At 57.3% G+C, this 24,190-nt stretch overlaps 1 protein-coding gene across 5 annotated transcripts; it reads right to left on the bottom strand.

Annotated features, from left to right (window-relative positions):
- Positions 1–4,270: 4,270 nt before the first annotated feature.
- Positions 4,271–23,986, bottom strand: RBM23 (RNA binding motif protein 23; the record flags this gene model as incomplete). 5 transcript variants are annotated; one of them, XM_080631835.1, is made up of 16 exons in its annotated part: positions 23,881–23,986; positions 23,494–23,599; positions 23,311–23,385; positions 21,944–21,991; positions 21,769–21,827; positions 20,948–21,001; positions 19,389–19,529; positions 18,742–18,795; positions 14,655–14,772; positions 11,683–11,835; positions 9,553–9,690; positions 7,909–7,974; positions 6,279–6,465; positions 5,010–5,102; positions 4,572–4,656; positions 4,271–4,325 (listed from the first exon to the last, which is right to left on the bottom strand). In XM_080631835.1, exons 2-16 carry the CDS (start codon positions 23,527–23,529, stop codon positions 4,322–4,324), a joined length of 1,311 nt encoding a protein of 436 aa, XP_080487961.1. In that variant the 5' UTR covers positions 23,530–23,599; positions 23,881–23,986. The 5 variants fall into 5 exon arrangements, with proteins under 5 accessions (XP_080487961.1, XP_080487963.1, XP_080487964.1 ...); XM_080631837.1 differs by having other exon boundaries at positions 20,948–20,998; XM_080631838.1 differs by lacking the exon at positions 23,494–23,599 and having other exon boundaries at positions 23,881–23,972.
- Between the last annotated feature and the right edge of the window lie 204 nt (positions 23,987–24,190).

Raw genomic sequence — 24,190 nt, 5'->3', positions numbered from 1 at the left:
CCATAGACCCCATTCACCCCCATAGACCCCTCTTCACCCCCATAGACCCCATTCACCCCCATAGACTCCATTCACCCCCATAGAGCCCCATAGACCCCATTGACCCCCATAGACCCCATTCACCCCCATAGACCCCAGTCACCCTCCCAGCCCCCCATGGAGACCCATAGACCCCCATAGACCCATTCACCCCCATTGACCCCCATTGACTCCCATTGCCCCCATTGACCCCCATTGATTCCCATTGATGCCCATTGCCCCCCATAGACCCCCATAGCCCTCATTCAGCCCCATTTACCCCCATTGACCCCCATAGAGCCCCATAGACCCCATTCACCCCCATAGACCCCAGTCACCCTCCCAGCCCCCCATGGAGACCCATTGACCCCCATAGACCCATTCACCCCCATTGACCCCCATTGACTCCCATTGCCCCCATTGACCCCCATTGATTCCCATTGATGCCCATTGCCCCCCATAAACCCCCATAGCCCTCATTCAGCCCCATTTACCCCCATTGACCCCCATAGAGCCCCATAGACCCCATTCACCCCCATAGACCCCAGTCACCCTCCCAGCCCCCCATGGAGACCCATTGACCCCCATAGACCCATTCACCCCCATTGACCCCCATTGACTCCCATTGCCCCCATTGACCCCCATTGATTCCCATTGATGCCCATTGCCCCCCATAGCCCTCATTCAGCCCCATTTACCCCCATTGACCCCCATAGACCCCCATAGCCCCCATTCACCCCCATAGACCCCAGTCACCCTCCCAGCCCCCCATGGAGACCCATAGACCCCCATAGACCCATTCACCCCCATTGCCCCTCATTGACTCCCATTGATTCCCATTGATGCCCATTGCCCCCTATTGACCCCCATAGCCCCCATTCACCCCCATAGACCCCCATAGCCCCCATTCACCCCCATTTACCCCCATTGACCCCCATAGAGCCCCATAGACCCCATTCACCCCCATAGACCCCAGTCACCCTCCTAGCCCCCCATGGAGACCCATAGACCCCCATAGACCCCATTCACCCCCATTGCCCCCCATTGACTCCCATTGATTCCCATTGATGCCCATTGCCCCCCATTGACCCCCATAGCCCCCATTCACCCCCATTTACCCCCATAGACCCCCATAGACCCCCATAGCCCCCATTCACCCCTATTCACCCCCATTCACCCCCATAGAGCCCCATAGACCCCCATTCACCCCCATAGACCCCAGACACCCTCGTAGCCCCCCATGGAGACCCATAGACCCCCATAGACCCATTCACCCCCATTGACCCCCATTGACTCCCATTGCCCCCATTGACCCCCATTGATTCCCATTGACGCCCATTGCCCCCCATAGCCCTCATTCAGCCCCATTTACCCCCATTGACCCCCATAGACCCCCATAGACCCCATTCACCCCCATTGCCCCCCCTTGCCCCCCCTTGCCCCCCATTGACCCCCGTTGCCCCCCCCCAGAGGTCCGCAGCCTCGCTTCCGTCCTGCGCTGCCGTCACGTGGAGACCTCGGCCGAGCTCCGCCTCGGCACGGACGAGCTCTTCGCGGCCGCCGTACGCGAGGGGCGGGGCCACCGCCGCCGTCTCCACGGCAACGACGCCGACGACGCAGGCGCGGACGACGACGGTTGCCACGGCGACGGCGGCGGCGCTTTACGGCGGCGCCGCAGCCTCACCGGCAGGGCCAAGCGCTTCCTGGCCGGGCTCGTGCCGCTGTCGCGACAGCGGTCGCGATCCTGCAGCGACCTCGCGGGGCTCTAAAATGGAGGGGGGGGGGGGTGTGGGAGGAGGCGTTGCCCCTTTAAGAGGGCGTCGGCCCCTTTAAGAGCCTTTAAGACCCATTAAGGGGGTATTGGGCGCCTTCAGGGTGACGTTGCCCCTTTAAGAGGGCTACTGGCCCTTTAAGGGGGTGGTGGGGCCCTTTAGGGTGACGTTGCCCCTTTAAGAGCGGTGTTGGTCCCTTTGAGAGCGGTGTTGTGCCTTGAATGGGGGGGTTGGGGCCCCTATAAGGTGGCGTTGCCCCTTTAAGAACCTCATTGGACCCTATTAAGGGGGTATTGGGCCCCTTTAGGGTGGCATTGCCCTTTTAAGAGACTCATTGGACTCTATTAAGAGGTCACTGGCTCTTTAAGAGCGTCATTGGACCCCTTTAAGGTGGCACTGCCCCTCTGAGAGACTCATTGGAGCCTATTAAGAGGTCACTGGCCCTTTAAGAGCGGTACCGGACCCCTTTAAGAGGGCGTCGGTCCCTTTAAGAGCCTCATTGGAACCCATTAAGGGGGTATTGGGTGCTTCAGGGTGATGTTGCCCCTTTAAGAGGGCTATTGGCCCTTTAAGGGGGTGGTGGGGCCCTTTAGGGTGACATTGTCCCTTTAAGAGCGGTGTTGGTCCCTTTGAGAGCGGTGTTGTGCCTTGAATGGGGGGGTTGGGGCCCCTATAAGGTGGCATTGCCCCTTTAAGAGACTCATTGGACCCTATTAAGAGGTCACTGGCCCTTTAAGAGCGTTATTGGACCCCTTTAAGGTGGCACTGCCCCTTTAAGAGACTCATTGGACCCTATTAAGAGGTCACTGGCCCTTTAAGAGCGGTACTGGACCCCTTTAAGAGGGCGTCGGTCCCTTTAAGAGCCTCATTGGACCCTATTAAGGGGGTATTGGGCGCCTGCAGGGTGATGTTGCCCGTTTAAGAGGGCTACTGGCCCTTTAAGGGGGTGGTGGGGCCCTTTAGGGTGACGTTGCCCCTTTAAGAGCGGTGTTGGTCCCTTTGAGAGCAGTGTTGTGGCTTGAATGGGGGGGTTGGGCCCCTTTAGGGTGGCATTGCCCCTTTAAGAGACTCAATGGACCCCATTAAGAGGTCACTGGCCCTTTAAGAGCGTTATTGGAACCCTTTAAGGTGGCATTGCCCCTTTAAGAGACTCATTGGACCCTATTAAGAGGTCACGGGCCCTTTAAGAGCGGTACTGGACCCCATTAAGGTGGCATTGCCCCTTTAACAACGCTATTGGCTCTTTTGTAGGGGTACTGTTCCCCTTTAAAAGGACACTGGCCCTTTAAGAGTGGTCCTGCACCCCTTTAAGGCGGCATTGCCCCTTTAAGAGTGGTGCTGCTTGCTGAAGGGGGGTATTGGGCCCATTTAAGAGTGATACTACCCCTTTAAGAGCGCTACTGGACCCCTTTAAGGTGGTATTGCCCCTTTAAGAGTGCTATCGGCCCTTTAAGAGGGGTAGTGACCCCCTTTAAGAGAGCTATTGGACCCCTTTAACATCGATACTTGCCCCTTTAAGAGAGGTATTGACCCCTTTAAGACAGGTATTGACCCCTTTAAGAGGGGTTTGGCCCCTTTGAGAGCTATTGACCCCTTTAAGATCGATATCGGCCCCTTTAAGAGAGGTATTGACCCCTTTAAGAGAGATACTGACCCCTTTAACATCGATATCTGCCCCTTTAAGAAAGGTATTGACCCCTTTAAGATCGGTATCGACCCCTTTAAGATCAATATTGACTCCTTTAAGAGAGACACTGATCCCTTTAAGAGAGCTATCGGACCCCTTTAAGATCGATATCGGCCCATTTAGAAAGGTACTGACCCCTTTAAGATCGATATCGACCCCTTTAAGAGAGGTATCGGCCCCTTTAAGATCAATATCGACCCCTTTAAGAGAGGTATCGGCCCCTTTAAGATCAATATCAAACCTTTAAGAGAGGTATCGGCCCCTGTAAGATCGATATCGACCCCTTTAAGAGAGGTATCGGCCCCTTTAAGATCAATATCGACCCCTTTAAGAGAGGTATCGGCCCCTTTAAGATCGATATCGACCCCTTTAAGAGAGGTATCGGCCCCTTTAAGATCAATATCGACCCCTTTAAGAGAGGTATCGACCCCTTTAAGACCCCCATGGCCCCTTTAAGCCCCTCCCCTTCCGCTTGGGGGCGGGACACCCCTCTTTACAAGCCCGCCGCTGATTGGCTCCGGCGCTCGCGCCGGCCCCGCCCCCCCCCCCGCCCGCCATTGGTGTGTTTTTTTTTTTTTTTTTTTTGCCTTTTTTTCCTTTTTTTTTTTTTATTTCCAGAAACAAAAAAAAAAAAAAAAAAAAAAAACGGAAAAAAAAAAAAAAACCAAAAAAAAAAAAAACAAACCCCGAAAAAACCCCAAAATCCCGAAGTTTCCATGGGGGTGGGGGTTGGGGGAGGGGCGAGCGTGGGCCCCACCCCCTCCGCTCGGCCCCGCCCCCTTTAAGAAGGGGGCGGAGCCGAGCGGAGGGGGCGGGGCCTGGGGTGGGAGGGGGCGGAGCCGCGTTACCTGTAAAGGGGTGGAGAAGGGGGGGGGGGGCGGTGACGCACTTTGGCGCCCCCTGGCGGCGCGGTGCGCGCCGACGCGCGGCCCCCCCGCCGCGGCACTATGGCGCCCCCTAGCGGGTGGATGGCGCTAAGCCCCGTCTGCCCCATAGATCCCGCCCCATGGATCCCGCCCCATAGATCCCGCCCCATAGATCCCGCCCCATGGATCCCGCCCCATAGATCCCGCCCCATAGATCCCGGCCCTCACATGGTCTGTGGGGAGAAGAGCCCCGAGAGCGTGAGGCACTGGGACGCCAATGTCTGCGAGGCCAGGTTCAGCGCCGGGCTCAGGGCTATGGGACACACACACACACACACATAGGGGGAGATGTGGGGCTGCCCCATGGATAGAGACATAGGGAGCCCCCGCCAGCCCCATAGGAACGCCCCATAGAGACCCCATGGAGACCCATAGAGACACCCCAGAGGACCCATAGAGACACACAGAGCACCCCATAGGGACCCCCCAGCCCCATAGAGAACCCCATAGACACCCACGGCCCCCCTCAGAGACCTGATAGGCACCCCCAGACACCCACAGCCCTCCCAAAGCCACCCCACAGACCCCCCTTAGTACCCCATAGCGCCCCATAGACCCCCATAACCACCCCATAGCGCCCCATAGACCGCCCCATAGCCCCTTTACCAGTGAGCGCCGCGGGGTTGAGCGCCCCCAGGGGCAGGGCCCCATTGAGCTGCAGAGCGGCCTGGGCCGTGCTGGGCAGCTGCAGCCCAGAGCCTGGAGGGGGGGGAAGGAAAGAGACGCTATGGGGCAGGAGCCCCATAACCAATACCCTTTGTGCCACATAGGCCCCTGTGCCCCATAACCACCCCCCCTGTGCCCCATAGCCCCATAACCACCCCCCTGCCCCATAGCCCCTTGTGCCCCATAACCACCCCCCCGCGCCCCATAGACCCTGTGCCCCCTAACCACCCCACTTGCCCCATAGCTCCCTGTGCCCCATAGCTCCATAACCACCCTCTCCTGCCCCATACCTCCCTGTGCCCCATAGCTTCACCACCAACCCCCCTGCCCCATAGCTCCCTGTGCCCCATAACCACCCCCCCGTGCCCCATAGCTCCATAACCACCCCCATGCCCCATAGCCCAATAACCACCCCCGTGCCCCATAGCTCCATAACCACCCCCTTGCCCCATAGCTCCCTGTGCCCCATAACCACCCCCCTGTGCCCCAGAGCTCCATAACCACCCCCCTGCCCCATAGCTCCCCGTGCCCCATAACCACCCCCTGTGCCCCATAGCCCTCGGTGTCCCATAGCTCCCTGTGCCCCACAGCCCCATAACCACCCCCTGCCCCATAGCACCCTGTGCCCCACAGCCCCATAACCACCCCCTGCCCCATAGCACCCTGTGCCCCACAGCCCCATAACCACCCCCCTGCCCCATAGCACCCTGTGCCCCACAGCCCCATAACCACCCCCCTGCCCCATAGCACCCTGTGCCCCACAGCCCCATAACCACCCCCTGCCCCATAGCCCCCCGTGCCCCATAACCACCCCCATGCCCCATAGCCCCATAACCACCCCCTGCCCCATAGCCCCCCGTGCCCCATAACCACCCCCCTGCCCCATAGCTCTGTGCCCCATAACCACCCCCCTGTGCCCCATAGCTCCATAACCGTGCTCTCCTGCCCCATAGCCCCCTGTGCCCCATAGCCCCATAACCCCCCCCCTGCCCCATAGCCCCCTGTGCCCCATAGCCCCATAACCCCCCCCTGCCCCATAGCCCCCTGTGCCCCATAGCCCCATAACCCCCCCCTGCCCCATAGCCCCCTGTGCCCCATAGCCCCATAACCCCCCCCTGCCCCATAGCCCCCTGTGCCCCATAGCCCCATAACCCCCCCCTGCCCCATAGCCCCGTGCCCCATAGCCCCCCCCCCGCCCCACAGCCTCACCCTCGGCCAGCTTGGCCATGAGCTGGAGGCGGCCGCTGGCCCCCAGCAGCTCGGGCTCGTCGGGGCCGTCGGGGGGGACGCCCAGGTCCGGGCCCTCGTGGAGCTGCCCCACACGCATGGGGCGCCCGGCCAGCTCGAAGCCATTGAGCTGCTCCAGCGCCCGGCGCGCGCATTCGGCCTCCGAGAACTGGGGGGCAATGGGGGGAATGGGGGTAATGGGGGTAATGGGGGCAATGGGGGCAATGGGGGTAATGGGGGCAATGGGGGTAATGGGGTCAATGGGGGTCAATGGGGGTAATGGGGGCAATGGGGGTAATGGGGTCAATGGGGGTCAATGGGGGCAATGGGGGTCAATGGGGGCAATGGGGGTAATGGGGTCAATGGGGGTAATGGGGTCAATGGGGGTCAATGGGGGCAATGGGGGTCAATGGGGGCAATGGGGGTAATGGGGGCAATGGGGGCAATGGGGGTAATGGGGGCAATGGGGGTAATGGGGGCAATGGGGGTCAATGGGGGCAATGGGGGCAATGGGGGCAATAGGGGTAATGGGGGCAATGGGGGCAATGGGGGTAATGGGGGCAATGGGGGTCAATGGGGGCAATGGGGGTAATGGGGGCAATGGGGGGCAATGGGGGCAATGGGGGGCAATGGGGGCAATGGGGGTAATGGGGTCAATGGGGGTCAATGGGGGTAATGGGGGCAATGGGGGGCAATGGGGGGAATGGGGGCAATGGGGGTAATGGGGGCAATGGGGGGCAATGGGGGGAATGGGGGTAATGGGGGCAATGGGGGGCAATGGGGGCAATGGGGGGCAATGGGGGGAATGGGGGCAATGGGGGTAATGGGAGTAATGGGGGTAATGGGGGCAATGGGGGCAATGGGGGGAATGGGGGCAATGGGGGTAATGGGGTAATGGGGGTAATGGGGGCAATGGGGGCAATGGGGGGAATGGGGGCAATGGGGGCAATGGGGGCAATGGGGGTCAATGGGGTCAATGGGGGCAATGGGGGCAATGGGGGCAATGGGGGGAATGGGGGCAATGGGGGTAATGGGGGTAATGGGGGCAATGGGGGCAATGGGGGGAATGGGGGCAATGGGGGCAATGGGGGCAATGGGGGCAATGGGGGGAATGGGGGCAATGGGGGCAATGGGGGCAATGGGGGTAATGGGGGCAATGGGGGTCAATGGGGGCAATGGGGGTAATGGGGGCAATGGGGGCAATGGGGGCAATGGGGGTAATGGGAGACAGTGGGGCTCAATGGGCATCAATGGGGCTCAATGGGGCTCAATGGGGATCAATGGGGCTCAATGGGCATCAATGGGGATCAATGGGGCTCAACGGGCATCAATGGGGCTCAATGGGCATCAATGGGCATCAATGGGGCTCAACGGGCATCAATGGGCATCAATGAGCATCAATGGGGCTCAATGGGCATCAATGGGGCTCAACGGGCATCAATGGGGCTCAATGGGCATCAATGGGCATCAATGGGGCTCAATGGGGCTCAATGGGCTCAATGGGCATCAATGGGTCCCTATGGGTCCCAATGGGCATCAGGGGGTTCCAATGGGTCCCTATGGGTCCCAATGGGTCCCTATGGGTCCCCGTGGGTCGCGGTGGGGCTCTCACCGTGATGAAGCCGTAGCCCTTGGACTGCCCGGTGTCCGGGTCCCGCATGAGGACGATGCTCTCGATCTGTGGGGCACGGACCCCTATGGGCTCCATCCCATGCTCCCAACCCCATCCCTATGGATCCCCCTATGGACCTCCCTATTGATACCCCTAGAGACCCCCCTAGGGATCCCCCTATGGACCCCCCTATTGAATCCTCCTATGGATTCCCCCTATGGATGCTCCCTATGGATCCTTTTATGGATGCTCCCTATGGATACCCCCTATGGCTGCCCTTATGGATGCTCCTATAGCTGCTCCCTATGGATACCCCCATGGATACTCCTATGGGTCCTCCTATGGACCCCCCTATGGATGCCCCTATAGATACCCTTGTGGATCCCCTATGGATCCCCCTAATGGATGCTCCCTATGGATGCTCCCTATGCATCCCCCTATGGATGTTCCCTACGGATCCCCCTATAGATGTTCCCTATGGATACTGCGATGTGTACACCTATGGATGCCCCTATGGATACTTCTATGGATCCCCCTACAGATCCCCCTATGGATCCCCTTATGGATCCTCCTATGGATCCTCCTATGGATGCCTATATAGATACCCTTATGGATCTCCCTAGGGATCCCCCTATGGATACCCCTATGGATGCTCCCTATGGATTCCCCTATGGATGCTCCCTATGGATACCCCTATGCATACACCTATGGATACTCCTATGGATACTCCCTACGGATCCCCCTATGGATCCCCTTACGGTTGCTTCCTATGGATACCACTATGGCTACCCCTATAGATCCCCCTATGGATCCCGCTATGGATACCCCTATAGATACCCTTATGGATTCCCCTATGGATGCTCCCTATGGATGCCCCTATGAATGCTCCCTATGGATCCCCCCTATATACCCCCCATGGATCCCCCTATGGATGCTCCCTATGGATACCCCTATGGATACTGCTATGGATGCTCTCTATGGCTACCCCTATGGATGCCCCTATACATAACCTTACGGAGCTCCCTATGGATCTCCCTATGGCTGTCCCCTATGGATACCCCTACAGAGGCTCCCTATGGATCCCCCTATGGCTACCCCTATGGATCCCCCCTATAGATACACTTACAGATCCCCTTAGGGATGCTCCCTATGGCTACCCCTATGGATCCCCCTATGGCTGTTCCCTATGGATGCTCCCTATGGATCCCCCTATAGCTGCTCCCTATGCATACCCCTATGGATAACTCCTATGGGTCCCCCCACGGATCCCCCTCTGGATGCTCCCTATGGATCCCCCTCTGGATCCCCTCTATAGATACCCTTATAGATCTCCTTATGGATGCTTCCTACGGACCCCCTATGGATTCTCCTATGGATGCCCTTTATGGGTGCCCCCTACAGATGCCCTTATAGATCCCCTTATGGACGCTCCCTATGGATCCCCCTCCGGATCCCCCCTGGATCCCGTACCTTGCCGAAGGGCTCGAAGATGCCGCGCAGCATCTCCTTGGTGATGTTGCAGTGCAGGGAGCCCCCATAGGGGCGCGTGGGGCTACCCCATGGACCCCTCTATGGATCCCCCTATGGATCCCCCTCTGGATGCTCCCTCCGGATCCCCCTCCGGATCCCCCCTGGATCCCGTACCTTGCCGAAGGGCTCGAAGATGCCGCGCAGCATCTCCTTGGTGATGTTGCAGTGCAGGGAGCCCACGTAGAGGCGCATGGGGCCCCCCGAGCCCTTCTGCAGGTTGTTGGCCATGGCGGCCAGGCGGTTCTTCTCGGCCTGTGGGGCACGGACCCATAGGGACACCATTGGCACCCATAGGGACCCATAGCGACCCATAGGGACACCATTGGGACCCATAGGGACACCATTGGGACCCATAGGGACACCATTGGCACCCATAGGGACACCATTGGCACCCATAGGGACACCATTGGCACCCATAGGGAACCATAGCGACCCATAGGGACACCATTGGGACCCATAGGGACACCATTGGCACCCATAGGGACACCATTGGCACCCATAGGGACACCATTGGGACCCATAGGGACACCATTGGGACCCATAGGGACACCATTGGCACCCATAGGGAACCATAGCGACCCATAGGGACACCATTGGGACCCATAGGGACACCATTGGCACCCATAGGGACACCATTGGGACCCATAGGGACACCATTGGCACCCATAGGGACACCATTGGGACCCATAGGGACACCATTGGGACCCATAGGGAACCATAGCGACCCATAGGGACACCAATGGGACCCACAGCGACCCATAGGGACCCATTGGCACCCATAGGGACCCATTGGCACCCATAGGGACACCATTGGGACCCATAGGGACACCATTGGCACCCATAGGGACCCATTGGCACCCATAGGGACACCATTGGGACCCATAGGGACACCATTGGCACCCATAGGGACCCATTGGCACCCATAGGGACACCATTGGGACCCATAGCGACCCATTGGCACCCATAGGGACACCATTGGGACCCATAGGGACACCATTGGCACCCATAGGGACAGCTCAAACCCCATAGGACCCCCATAGTAACCCCACAGGACTCTATAGAATCCCCATAGGACCCCATCAGAACCCCACAGAGCCCCAACAGGAAGCCCATAGAGCCCCATAGGACCCCATAGGAACCCCATAGGACCCCCATAGGAACCCCATAGGACCCCCATAGCACCCCATAGGAACCCACAAAACCCCACAGAAACCCCATAGAACCCGACAGCACCCCCACTGAACCCCACAGAAACCCCCATAGCACCCAGCAAGACCTCCATAGAACCCCATAAGAACCCCATAGCACCCCGTAAGAACCCTGTAAGACCCCCATTGGACCCCCATAGCACCCCATAGAACTCCACAGCACCCCACAGAAACCCCAATGAACCCCATAAGACCCCCATAGAACCCCATAAGAACCCTATAGCACCCCACAGAACCCCATAGAACCCCATAGCACCCCATAGGACCCCCATAGAACCCCATAGCTCCCCATAGGACCCCCACAGCACCCCACAGAAACCCCAATGAACCCCATAAGACCCCCATAGAACCCCATAAGAACCCCATAGCACCCCATAGGACCCCCCTAGAACCCCATAGGACCCCCATAGCACCCCATAGGACCCCCCTAGAACCCCATAGGACCCCCATAGCACCCCATAGGACCCCCCTAGAACCCCATAGGACCCCCATAGCACCCCATAGGACCCCCCTAGAACCCCATAGGACCCCCATAGCACCCCATAGCACCCCACAGAACCCCATAAGAACCCCATAGCACCCCATAGGACCCCCATAGCACCCCATAGGACCCCCCTAGAACCCCATAGGACCCCCATAGGACCCCCCTAGAACCCCATAGGACCCCCATAGCACCCCATAGCACCCCACAGAACCCCATAAGAACCCCATAGCACCCCATAGGACCCCCCTAGCACCCCATAGGACCCCCATAGCACCCCACAGAACCCCATAAGAACCCCACAGGACCCCCATAGCACCCCATAGGACCCCCCTAGAACCCCATAGGACCCCCACAGCACCCCACAGAAACCCCAATGAACCCCATAAGACCCCCATAGAACCCCATAAGAACCCTATAGCACCCCACAGAACCCCATAGGACCCCCATAGCACCCCATAGGACCCCCCATAGCACCCCATAGGACCCCCATAGCACCCCATAGGACCCCCTAGGAGCCCACAGGAGGCCGGCGGGGCGCCGTGGGGCAGGGACCTGGGAGGCCTGGACGATGATGGGGACGCCGAGCAGGCGCTGGCCGGTGAGGCCGATGGCCAAGGGCACCGATTGGATCTCGCAGAATTCCACGTAGGCGATGCCCTTGGAGCGCCGGGAATTGCGGTCCGAGATGATGCGGACGTCACGGACCTGGGGGGGAATGGGGGGGGGGGGGGGGAGCATGGAGGCGGCGTTACCATGGAGACGGGGATGCGGGTACCATGGGGATGGGGGTACCATGGGGATGGGGATGGGGGTACCATGGGGATGGGGGTACCATGGGGATGGGGGTACCATGGGGATGGGGATGCAGGTACCATGGGGATGGGGGTACCATGGGGATGGGGATGGGGGTACCATGGGGATGGGGGTACCATGGGGATGGGGATGGGGGTACCATGGGGATGGGGATGGGGGTACCATGGAGATGGGGATGGGGGTACCATGGAGATGGGGATGGGGATGCAGGTACCATGGAGATGGGGGTACCATGGAGATGGGGATGGGGGTACCATGGGGATGGGGGTACCATGGAGACGGGGATGCGGGTACCATGGGGATGGGGGTACCATGGAGATGGGGATGCGGGTACCATGGAGATGGGGATGGGGGTACCATGGAGACGGGGATGGGGGTACCATGGGGATGGGGGTACCATGGGGATGGGGGTACCATGGAGACGGGGATGCGGGTACCATGGGGATGCGGGTACCATGGGGATGGGGGTACCATGGAGACGGGGATGCGGGTACCATGGGGATGGGGGTACCATGGGGATGGGGGTACCATGGGGATGGGGATGCGGGTACCATGGAGATGGGGGTACCATGGAGATGGGGGTACCATGGAGATGGGGGTACCATGGGGATGGGGGTACCATGGAGATGGGGGTACCATGGAGACGGGGATGGGGGTACCATGGGGATGCGGGTACCATGGAGATGGGGGTACCATGGGGATGGGGGTACCATGGGGATGGGGATGTGGGTACCATGGAGATGGGGATGGGGGTACCATGGAGATGGGGATGCGGGTACCATGGAGATGGGGGTACCATGGAGATGGGGATGGGGGTACCATGGGGATGGGGGTACCATGGAGACGGGGATGCGGGTACCATGGGGATGGGGGTACCATGGGGATGGGGGTACCATGGGGATGGGGATGGGGGTACCATGGAGACGGGGATGCGGGTACCATGGGGATGGGGGTACCATGGGGATGCGGGTACCATGGAGATGGGGATGGGGGTACCATGGAGACGGGGATGGGGGTACCATGGGGATGGGGGTACCATGGGGATGGGGGTACCATGGGGATGGGGATGCGGGTACCATGGGGATGGGGGTACCATGGAGACGGGGATGCGGGTACCATGGGGATGGGGGTACCATGGGGATGGGGGTACCATGGGGATGGGGATGCGGGTACCATGGGGATGCGGGTACCATGGGGATGGGGGTACCATGGAGACGGGGATGCGGGTACCATGGGGATGGGGGTACCATGGAGATGGGGATGGGGGTACCATGGAGATGGGGGTACCATGGAGATGGGGATGGGGGTACCATGGAGATGGGGATGCGGGTACCATGGAGATGGGGATGGGGGTACCATGGAGATGGGGGTACCATGGAGATGGAGATGGGGGTACCATGGAGATGGGGATGGGGGTACCATGGGGATGGGGGTACCATGGAGATGGGGGTACCATGGAGATGGGGATGGGGGTACCATGGAGATGGGGATGCGGGTACCATGGAGATGGGGATGGGGGTACCATGGAGATGGGGGTACCATGGAGATGGGGATGGGGGTACCATGGAGATGGGGATGCGGGTACCATGGAGGTGACAGTGTTACCATGGAAACCATGATGGGACCATAAAGATGACGATGGGGGGACCATGGAGGTGATGGTGGTGGCCCCATAGAGGTGCCAATGGCCCCATAGAGCTCCTGATGGCCCCATAGAGGTGACAGTGGCCCCATAGAAGTGATGGCCCCATAGAGGCACCAGTGGCCCCATAGAGATCATGATGGCCCCATGGAGGTGATGGCCCCATAGAAGTGCTGGTGGCCCCATAGAAGTGCTGGTGGCCCCATAGAGGCCCTGATGGCCCCATAGAGGCCCTGATGGCCCCATAGAGGTGATGGTGGCCCCACAGAGGTGATGGCCCCATAGAGGTGATGACCCCATAGGAATCCTGATGGCCCCATAGAGGCCTTGATGGCCCCATAGAGGTGATGGCCCCATAGAGATCCTGATGGCCCCATGGAGGTGATGGCCCCATCGTGGTCCTGATGGCCCCATAGAAGTGATGGCCCCATAGAGACCCTGGTGGCCCCATAGAGACCCTGGTGGCCCCATAGAGGTGATGGCCCCATAGAGATCCTGATGGCCTCATAAAGGTGATGGTGGCCCCATAGAGATCCTGGTGGCCCCATAGAGATCCTGGTGGCCTCATAAAGGTGATGGTGGCCCCATAGAGACCCTGGTGGCCCCATAGAGATCCTGGTGGCCCCATAGAGATCCTGGTGGCCCCATAGAGATCCTGATGGCCTCATAAAGGTGATGGTGGCCCCATAGAGACCCTGGTGGCCCCATAGAGATCCTGGTGGCCCCATAGAGGTCCTGATGGCCCCATAAAGGTGATGGTGGCCCCATAGAGACCCTGGTGGCCCCATAGAGATCCTGGTGGCCTCATAAAGGTGATGGTGGCCCCATAGAGACCCTGGTGGCCCCATAGAGATCCTGGTGGCCCCATAGAGGCCCTGATGGCCCCATAAAGGTGAAGGTGGCCCCATAGAGGTGATGGCCCCATAGGGTTCATGGTTGCCCCATAGGGTTCATGGTTGCCCCCTAGGGCTCGTGGTTGCCCCATAGGGTTCATGGTTGCCCCATAGGGCTCGTGGTTGCCCCCTAGGGCTCGTGGTTGCCCCCTAGGGCTCGTGGGGGCCGCGCTGACCTTGCCCACGGCGGAGAAGAAGTCCTCGAGGTCGCGGGGCCGGATGCGGGCGGCGAGCTGCATGCAGAACACGGTGCGGGCGTCGCGCTCCTCCGGGCTCAGGCTGCCCAGCGGCTCCCTGCACCGCGGGGCGACACGCGGGTTATCGCATGTTATCGCGGGTTACCGCGGGTTAGAGCGGGTTATCGCGTGTTACCGCGGGTTAGAGCGTGTTACCGCGGGTTAGAGCGTGTTATCGCGGGTTAGAGCGTGTTATCGCGGGTTAGAGCGTGTTATCGCGGGTTAGAGCGTGTTATCGCGGGTTAGAGCGTGTTATCGCGGGTTAGAGCGTGTTACCGCGGGTTAGAGCGTGTTATCGCGGGTTAGAGCGGGTTACCGCGGGTTAGAGCGTGTTATCGCGTGTTACCGCGGGTTATCGCGTGTTACCGCGGGTTATCCCAGGTTATCGCATGCTATAGCGTGGTATCGCGGGTTATCGCGTGTTAGAGCGTGTTATCGCGTGTTACCGCGGGTTATCACGTGTTACCGCGGGTTATCCCGGGTTATCGCATGCTATAGCGTGGTATCGCGGGTTACCGCGGGTTATCGCGGGTTATCACATGCTATAGCGTGTTATTGCATGTTATCGCGGGTTATCGCAGGTTAGAGCGTGTTAGAGCGTGTTAGAGTGTGTTATTGCGTGTTACCGCGGGTTACCGCGGGTTATCACATGCTATAGCGTGTTATTGCGTGTTATCGCGGGTTATCACAGGTTAGAGCGTGTTAGAGCGTGTTAGAGTGTGTTACTGCGTGTTACCGCGGGTTATCACATGCTATAGCGTGTTATTGCGTGTTATCGCGGGTTATCGCAGGTTAGAGCGTGTTAGAGTGTGTTATTGCATGTTACCACGGGTTATCGCGGGTTACCGCGGGTTATCCCAGGTTATCGCATGCTATAGCGTGGTATCGCGTGGTATCGCGGGTTACCGCGTGTTAGAGCGTGTTACAGCGTGTTACCGCGGGTTATCCCGTGTTATCACGGGTTAGAGCGTGTTATTGCGTGTTATAGCGTGTTATTGCATGTTACCACGGCTTATCCCGGGTTAGAGTGTGTTATTGCGTGTTGTAGCGTGTTATTGCATGTTACCGCGGCTTATCCCGGGTTATCACGTGTTATCGCGGGTTATCCCGTGTTATCGCGGGTTAGAGCGTGTTATTGCGTGTTATAGCATGTTACCGCGGCTTATCCCGGGTTAGAGTGTGTTTTTGCGTGTTATAGCGTGTTACCGCGGGTTATCCCGGGTTAGAGCGTGTTATTGTGTGTTATAGCGTGTTATTGCGTGTTACCACGGGTTATCCTGGGTTAGAGTGTGTTATTGCGTGTTATAGCGTGTTACCGCGGGTTATCCCGGGTTAGAGTGTGTTATTGCGTGTTATAGCGTGTTACCGCGGGTTATCCCGGGTTAGAGTGTGTTATTGCGTGTTACCGCGGGTTATCGCGTGTTATAGCGTGTTAGAGTGTGTTATTGCATGTTATAGCATGTTATTGCATGTTATCACGGATTATCGTGTGTTATCACGTGTTATAGCGTGTTATCCTGGGTTATAGCATGTTATTGCATGTTATCACGTGTTATTACATGTTATCATGTGTTAAAATATGCTATTGCAGGTTATCCTGTGTTATCGCATGTTATCGTGGGTTATCACGTGTTATCGCATGTTATCACGTGTTATCGCATGTTATCGTCGGTTATCACGTGTTATCGCATGTTATCGTGGGTTATCACGTGTTATCGCATGTTATCGTGGGTTTTCATGTGTTACCGCATGTTATCGCGGGTTATTGCATGTTATAGCATGTTACCTCGTGTTATAGCGTGTTTTCACATATTATCACGTGTTACCGCATGTTACCGTGGGTTATCATGTGTTACCGCATGTTATCACGTTATCATGGGTTATAACGTGTTATCGCATGTTATCGCGGGTTATTGCATGTTATAGCGTGTTACCGTGTGTTTTCACATGTTATCGCGGGTTATCACGGCTTATCGTGTGTTATCGCATGCTATCACGTGTTATCGCATGTTATAGCGTGTTATTTCATGTTATCACGTTATCGTGTGTTATCACTTATCGTGTTATCACGTGTTACTGCATGCTATCGCAGATTATCAGATGTTATCATGTGTTCTGTTATCGCGGACTATCCCGTTATCGTGTGTTATTGCATGTTATCGCGGGTTATCACGTGTTAGAGCATGTCAGAGCGGCTTATCGCATGTTATCACATGTTAGAGCACGTCAGAGCGGGTTATTGTGTGTTATTCAGTATCAGAGCATGTTACAGCCAGTTATCATACGTTGCTGTGTGTTACAACGTGTTACAGCGGGTTATCGGATGCTGTCGCGTGTTGGAGCATGCTATCGTATGTTACAGTGTGCTATTGCATGTTTGAACATGTTATCATATGTTAAAGTGTGTTATCGTATGTTACTGCAGCTTAGAACGTGTTACAGCCGGTTACTGTATGTTACTGCGTGTCAGACTGGGTTATCGTATGTTATCGCGTGTTAGAGTGTGTTATTGCATGTTACAGCGTGTTAGAGTGGGTTAGCGTCTGTTACTGCGTGTCAGAGCGGGTTAGCGTGTTATTATCACAGCATGTTACAGCCAGTTATCCTATGTTATTGCATGTTAGAGCGTGTTACCCCATGATATCCATGTTATGTTATCCCGTGTTACTCTATGCTACCCAATTTTATCCCTGCTATCCATGTTACTCCGTGTCACCCCATGTTATCCCATGTTATCTCATGTTACCCCAGATTACCCCATTATCTCATCTTATCCCATGTTACCCCATGTTATCCATGTTACCCTATGTTATCCCATGCTATCCCGTGTTATCCCATGTTACCCAACGTTACCCTGTGTTACCCCATGTTATCCTGTGTTATCCCATGTTATCCCATGTTACCCCATGCTATCCCATGTTATCCCATGTTATCCATGCTACCCCATGTTACCATGTTATTATCCCGTGTTACCCCATGTTATCCCGTGTTACCCCATGTTATCCAATGTTACCCCATGTTACCATGTTATTATCCCATGTTCCCCATGTTATTATCCCATGTTCCCCCATGTTATTATCCCATGTTCCCCCATGTTATTATCCCATGTTACCCCATGTTATTATCCCATGTTATCGCATGTTATTATCCCATGTTACCCCATGTTATTATCCCATGTTCCCCCATGTTATTATCCCATGTTCCCCCATGTTATTATCCCATGTTACCCCATGTTATTATCCCATGTTACCCTATATTATCCCATGTTATCGCATGTTATCATCCCATGTTACCCTATGTTATCCCATGTTATCGCATGTTATTATCCCATGTTACCCTATGTTATCCCATGTTATTGCATGTTATCATCCCATGTTACCCTATGTTATCCCATGTTATCGTCCCATGTTACCCTATGTTATCTCATGTTACCCCATGTTATTATCCCATGTTACCCCATGTTATTATCCCATGTTACCCTATGTTATCCCATGTTATCCCGTGTTATCCCATGTTATTATCCCATGTTACCCTATATTATCCCATGTTATCGCATGTTGTTATCCCATGTTACCCCGTGTTATCCCATGTTATTATCCCATGTTATTATCCCATGTTACCCTATGTTATCCCATGTTATCCTGTGTTATCCCATGTTATTATCCCATGTTACCCTATGTTATCCCATGTTATCCCGTGTTATCCCATGTTATTATCCCATGTTATTATCCCATGTTACCCTATGTTATCCCATGTTATCCCGTGTTATCCCATGTTATTATCCCATGTTATCCCATGTTACCCCGTGTTATCCCATGTTATTATCCCATGTTAGGCTATGTTATCCCATGTTATTATCCCGTGTTATCCCATGTTATTATGCCATGTTACCCTATGTTATCCCATGTTATCCCGTGTTATCCCATGTTATTATCCCATGTTACCCTATGTTATCCCATGTTACCCTATGTTATCCCATGTTATCCCATGTTATCCCGTGTTCCCCCCCCGGTGCTCCCGCACTCACCGCACGGGGCTCTTCTCCCGGTACAAGGGGCTCTTGCTGTGCCCAAAGCGGCGCCTGGGGGGGGGGGGGGGGGGGCAGAAACATGGGAATCCATGGGGGGGAACCGGGAATGGGGGGGATTGGGGGCAATTTGGGGCTCTTTTGGGTCAGTTTAGGTATTTCAGAGGCATTTTGGGGCGGTTTGGGGAGTTTAGAGTGGGTTTGGGGGGTTCTGGGGCTGATTCTGGGGGGTTTTGGTGTGATTTTGGGGTGGTTTTGGGTATTTTAGGGTGATTTTAGGGGATTTTGGGGTGGTTTTGGGTGATTTTGGGCTGATTTTGGGGTGTTCTGGGCTGGTTTTGGGGTGGCTTTGGGCTGTTTTTGGCTGGTTTTGGGCTGTTTCGGGGTGATTTTGGGTCATTTTGGGGCGGTTTTGGGCGATTTTGGGTGATTTTGGGGTGGTTTTGGGGTGGTTTTGGGGGGATTTTGGGTGATTTTGGGTGATTTTGGGGTGATTTTGGGGTGATTTTGGGGTGATTTTGGGGTGATTTTGGGTGATTTTGGGGCGGTTTTGGGTGATTTTGGGGTGATTTTGGGGTGATTTTGGGTGATTTTGGGGTGATTTTGGGGTGATTTTGGGGCTGGTTTGGGGCTGGTTTGGGCCTTACCGGGCCCGCTCGTCCCGGCGGCGTTCCCGGCTGCGGGAGCGGCTCCCCCTCCGGCGCTCGCGGCTGCGGCTCCGGTGGCGGCTGCGGCGCTCGCGGCTCCGGCTCCGGCGGCGCCGATCCCGGTCCCGGTCCCGGCTCCGGCTGCGGGGCCAAAGCCATTGGGGATCCATTGGGGATCCATTGGGGATCCACTGGATCCAAGCCCTTGGCGTCCATTGGGGATCCATTGGGGATGCAAGCCCTTGGCGTCCATTGGGGATCCATTGGGATCCACTGGATCCAAGCCCTTGGTGTCCATTGGGGATCCATTGGATCCAAGCCACGGGGGCCCACTGGGATCTAAGCCATTGAGGACCATTGGGATCTATTGGGATCCATTGGGTCCAAGCCATTGGGGTGCATCGGGATCCATTGGAGCCAAGCCACGGGGGTCCTTTGGGAGCCAAGCCATTGAGGACCATTGGGATCTACTGGGATCCATTGGGATCCATTGGATCCAAGCCATTGGGGTGCATTGGGATCAACTGGATCCGAGCCAAAGCCATTGGGGTCCTTTGGGATCCACTGGAACCCAACCCAAAGCCATTGGGATCCATCGGGATCCATACCATTGAGGACCATAGGGATCTATCGGGATCCATTGGATCCAAGCCACTGGGGTCCACTGGATCCAAGCCAAAGCCATTGGGATCCATCGGAAACCATTGGGATCCAGACCATTGAGGACCATTGGGATCTGTTGGGATCTATCGGATCCAAGCCACTGGGGTGCATCAGGATTCATTGGATCCAAGCCATTGGGGTCCTTTGGGATCCATTGGAACCCAACCCAAAGCCATTGGGATCCAAGCCATTGAGAACCATTGGGAGCTACTGGATCCAAGCCACTGGGGTCCATTGAGATCCATTGGATCCAAACCGAAGTCATTGGGGTCCATTGGACCCAAGCCATTGGGGTCCTTTGGGATCCATTGGAACCCAAGCCAAAGCCATTGGGGTCCACTGGGATCTACTGGATCCAACCCAAAGCCGTCCATATCCCCCCACTGCTCCATTGCCCCCACTGACTCCCATTGATCCCCATTGATCCCCATTGCCTCCCATTGATCCCCACTGCCCCCATTGATCCCCATTAACCCCCATTGAATCCCATTGACTCCCATTGCCTCCCACTGATCCCCATTGCCCCCCATTGCCCCATTTCCTCCCATTGCCCCCATTGATCCCCACTGCTCCCCATTGATGCCCATTGCCCCATTGAATCCCATTGACTCCCATTGCCTCCCATTGATCCCCATTGACCCCCACTGATCCCCATTGACCCCCACTGATCCCCATTGACTCCCATTAATCCCCATTGCTCCATTGCCCCCCACTGCCCCATTGCCCCATTGACTCCCATTGCTCCCATTGCCCCCCATTGCCCCATTGACTCCCATTGCTCCATTGCCCCCCACTGCCCCATTGACTCCCATTGCTCCCATTGCCCCCCATTGCCCCATTGACTCCCATTGCTCCCATTGCCCCCCATTGCCCCATTGACTCCCATTGCCCCCCACCTGTGTCTGTGCTCACGGCTCCGGCTCCGGCTCCTGCTCCTCTTCTTCCGGCTGCTGCCAAGGAAAGGGGGGGGGGGGGGCAAGGGGTGAGGACCCCAAAGACCCCCCGAGACCCCCCCAGGCCTCATTGGGACCCCATTAACCCCCATTAGGACCCCATTAACCCCCATTAGGGCCCCATTAACCCCCATAGGGGCCCCATTAACCCCCATTGGGGCCCCATTAACCCCCATAGGGGCTCCATTAATCCCCATTAGGGCCCCATTAACCCCCATAGGGACCCCATTAACGCCCATTAGACCCCATTAACACCTATTAGAACCCCATTAACCCCCATTAACCCCTATTAGGACCCCATTAAACTCTATTAGGACCCCATTAACGCCAACTAAACCCCATTAGGACCCCATTAACCCCCATTGGGACCCCATTAACCCCCATTAGAACCCCATTAACCCCCATTAGGACCCCATTAACCCCTATTAGACCCCATTAACCCCTATTAGACCCCATTAACCCCTATCAGGACCCCATTAACCCCAACTAAACCCCATTAGGACCCAATTAACCCCCACTGGGACCCCATTAACCCCCATAACGCCGCCATTAACCCGCACTGGGACCCCATTAACCCCTATTAGGACCCCATTAACACCCCATTAAACCCCATTGGGACCCCATTAACCCCCATTAGAACCCCATTAAACTCCATTAGGACCCCATTAACCCCCATTAGGACCCCATTAACCCCCATTAGACCCCATTAACCCCCATTGGGACCCCATTAACCCCCATTAGACCCCATTCCCCCCCTTCCCAACCTGCTCCCGCTGCTCCCGCTCTCCTTCTTGGCCTCTTTGCTTCCTTCCTCCGGCGCCTGCTATAGGGGAGATGGGGGGGGGGGGGCCATAGAAGGGGTGAGACCCCCGTCACGTGACCCCCCCCGGCGCCCTCCCCACGTGACCGCCAGCCCACGTGACCCCGCCACGGCCTCACCTGAGCTGCTGGAGCCTCCGCCTGCGCCTTGGAGGGGCCGGGTTGGGCCTGGGGGGGGGGGGGGGGGAGCAGGGTTAGAGCCAGGGCAAGGGGCCCCAATAGCACCCATAGGGCTCCATAGGCCCCACGGGGAGCCCACTGAACCCCACAGCACCCCATTAACCCCCATTGAGACGCCATTAAACCCCATTGAGACGCCATTAAAACCCTTTAGACCTCATTAAACCCCATTGGGACCCCATTAACCCCCATTGGGACCCCATTAACCCCCATTGGGACCCCATTAAACCCCATTGGGACCCCATTAAACCCCACTGGGGCGCCATTAAACCCCATTGGGACCCCATTAACCCCCATTGGGACCCCATTAAACCCCATTGGGACCCCATTAACCCCCATTGGGACCCCATTAACCCCATTGGGACCCCATTAAACCCCATTGGGACCCCATTAAACCCCACTGGGGCGCCATTAAAGCCCACTGGGACCCCATTAAACCCCATTAAAGCCCTTTAAACCCCATCAAACCTCCTTAGACCCCATTAACCGCCATTACGAACCCATTAAGCCCCATTGGTACCACAGTAACCCCCTTTAAGACCCCATTAAAGCCCTTTAGATCCCATTAACCCCCATTAGGACCCCATTAAACCCCTTTAGAACCCCCCAACCCCCATTTAGACCCCATTGGGACCCCATCAAACCCCCTTAGACCCAATTAACCCCCACTGAGACCCCATTAAAGCCCTTTAGACTCCATTAAACCCCATTGGGACCCCATTAAACCCCTTTAGAACCCCCCAAACCCCAGTTAGACCCCATTAAACCCCATTAGGACCCCATTAAAGCCCTTTAAACCCCATTACGCCCTATTGGGTCCCCATCAAGCCCCCTTAGACCCCATTAACCCCCATTAGGACCCTATTAAACCCCTTTAGGCTCCATTAAACCCCATTGGGACCCCATTAAACTCCATTAAACCCCTTCAGGCTCCATTAAACCCCATTGGGGCCACAGTAAACCCCTTTTAGACCCGATTAAAGCCCTTTAGACCCCATTAACCCCCATTAGAACCCCATTAAACCCCATTAAACCCCTTTAGGCTCCATTAAATCCCATTGGGACCCCATTAAACCCCTTTAGGCTCCATTAAACCCCATTGGGACCCCATTAAACCCCTTCAGGCTCCATTAAACCCCATTGGGGCCACAGTAAACACCTTATGGACCCGATTAAAGCCTTTTAGACCCCATTAACCCCCATTAGGACCCCATTAAACCCCGTCAGACCCCCCCAAACCCCCTTTGGACCCCATTAAACCCCCTTTAGGCCCCCCCATAGACCCCTATAGGGCCCCCCCCCTTCACCTCCTCCTTCTTATAGGGCGCCTCCAGCATGGCCTCAATGACGATATCGAAATCGTCTGACGTCATCGCGTCCGTCTACGGCACGGGGGGGGGGGGGGGGAGGGGGGGCTCAGTCCTCCAAGTACCCACAATCCCCCTCGGCACCCCCCCCCCCCCCCCCCCCTCCGTCCCCATCGCACTCACCGGGTCCTGCAGCGGGTTGGAGCCGGCGGCCTCCATCTTTAACGGGGTGAGGGGAGGGGGGGGGGGGGGGGAAGGGGGGGGGAGCTCCCCCCGACGTCGACGCACGCTGCGGTGACGACATCGGCTCGCGGTGACGTCACCCGCGCAGCCCCAAACCCGGCCGAATCCGCCCCAAAACCGCACGCACGCCCAGCCCAGCCCGACAGCGCCCCCTAGCGGCCCGGCGGGCCGCGCATGCGCTCATCGCACGCAACCCTCTCCCACCCCCCCCCCCCGTTTCCCCTTCAGCCGCTCGCTCGCTGTTTCCTCCCCACCCCCCCCCCCCCCACCGCGTTGATGACGCAATCCCGGTGCTCTATGACGTCAGGACGCGCGGCGGTGACGTACCGGGCCCCCCCGTCAAGGGCTGGCGGCGAGAGAACGGCGGCGGCGGCGGCGGCCCCGGACGCGGCGCTCAAGATGGCGGCGGCCTCCAGAACCTTCCCCCCCGCCCTCCCCGTCCCTCACTGCCGCGCTCTGATTGGTCGCCGCGCGCCCCGCCTCCCGCCTCCCATTGGGTGAAAGGGCGGAGAGGGGCGGGGCGAAAGCGCGCCGCCGCGCCGCTATTGGCTGAGGCGGGGCCGCGCGCCGATTGGCCGTCGCCGGGGTAACGCCGAAGCCACGCCCCCGCCTCCCCTCCGGGCGCGTTGCCATGGAG

The sequence above is a fragment of the Psittacula echo genome (genome assembly GCF_963264785.1).
Source record: "Psittacula echo genome assembly, chromosome: 19".
In the NCBI taxonomy this organism is placed as follows: Eukaryota; Metazoa; Chordata; class Aves; order Psittaciformes; family Psittacidae; genus Psittacula; species Psittacula echo.
Note: the sequence above shows the minus strand (reverse complement) of the source record. Positions and strands in the feature narration are given on the sequence as shown.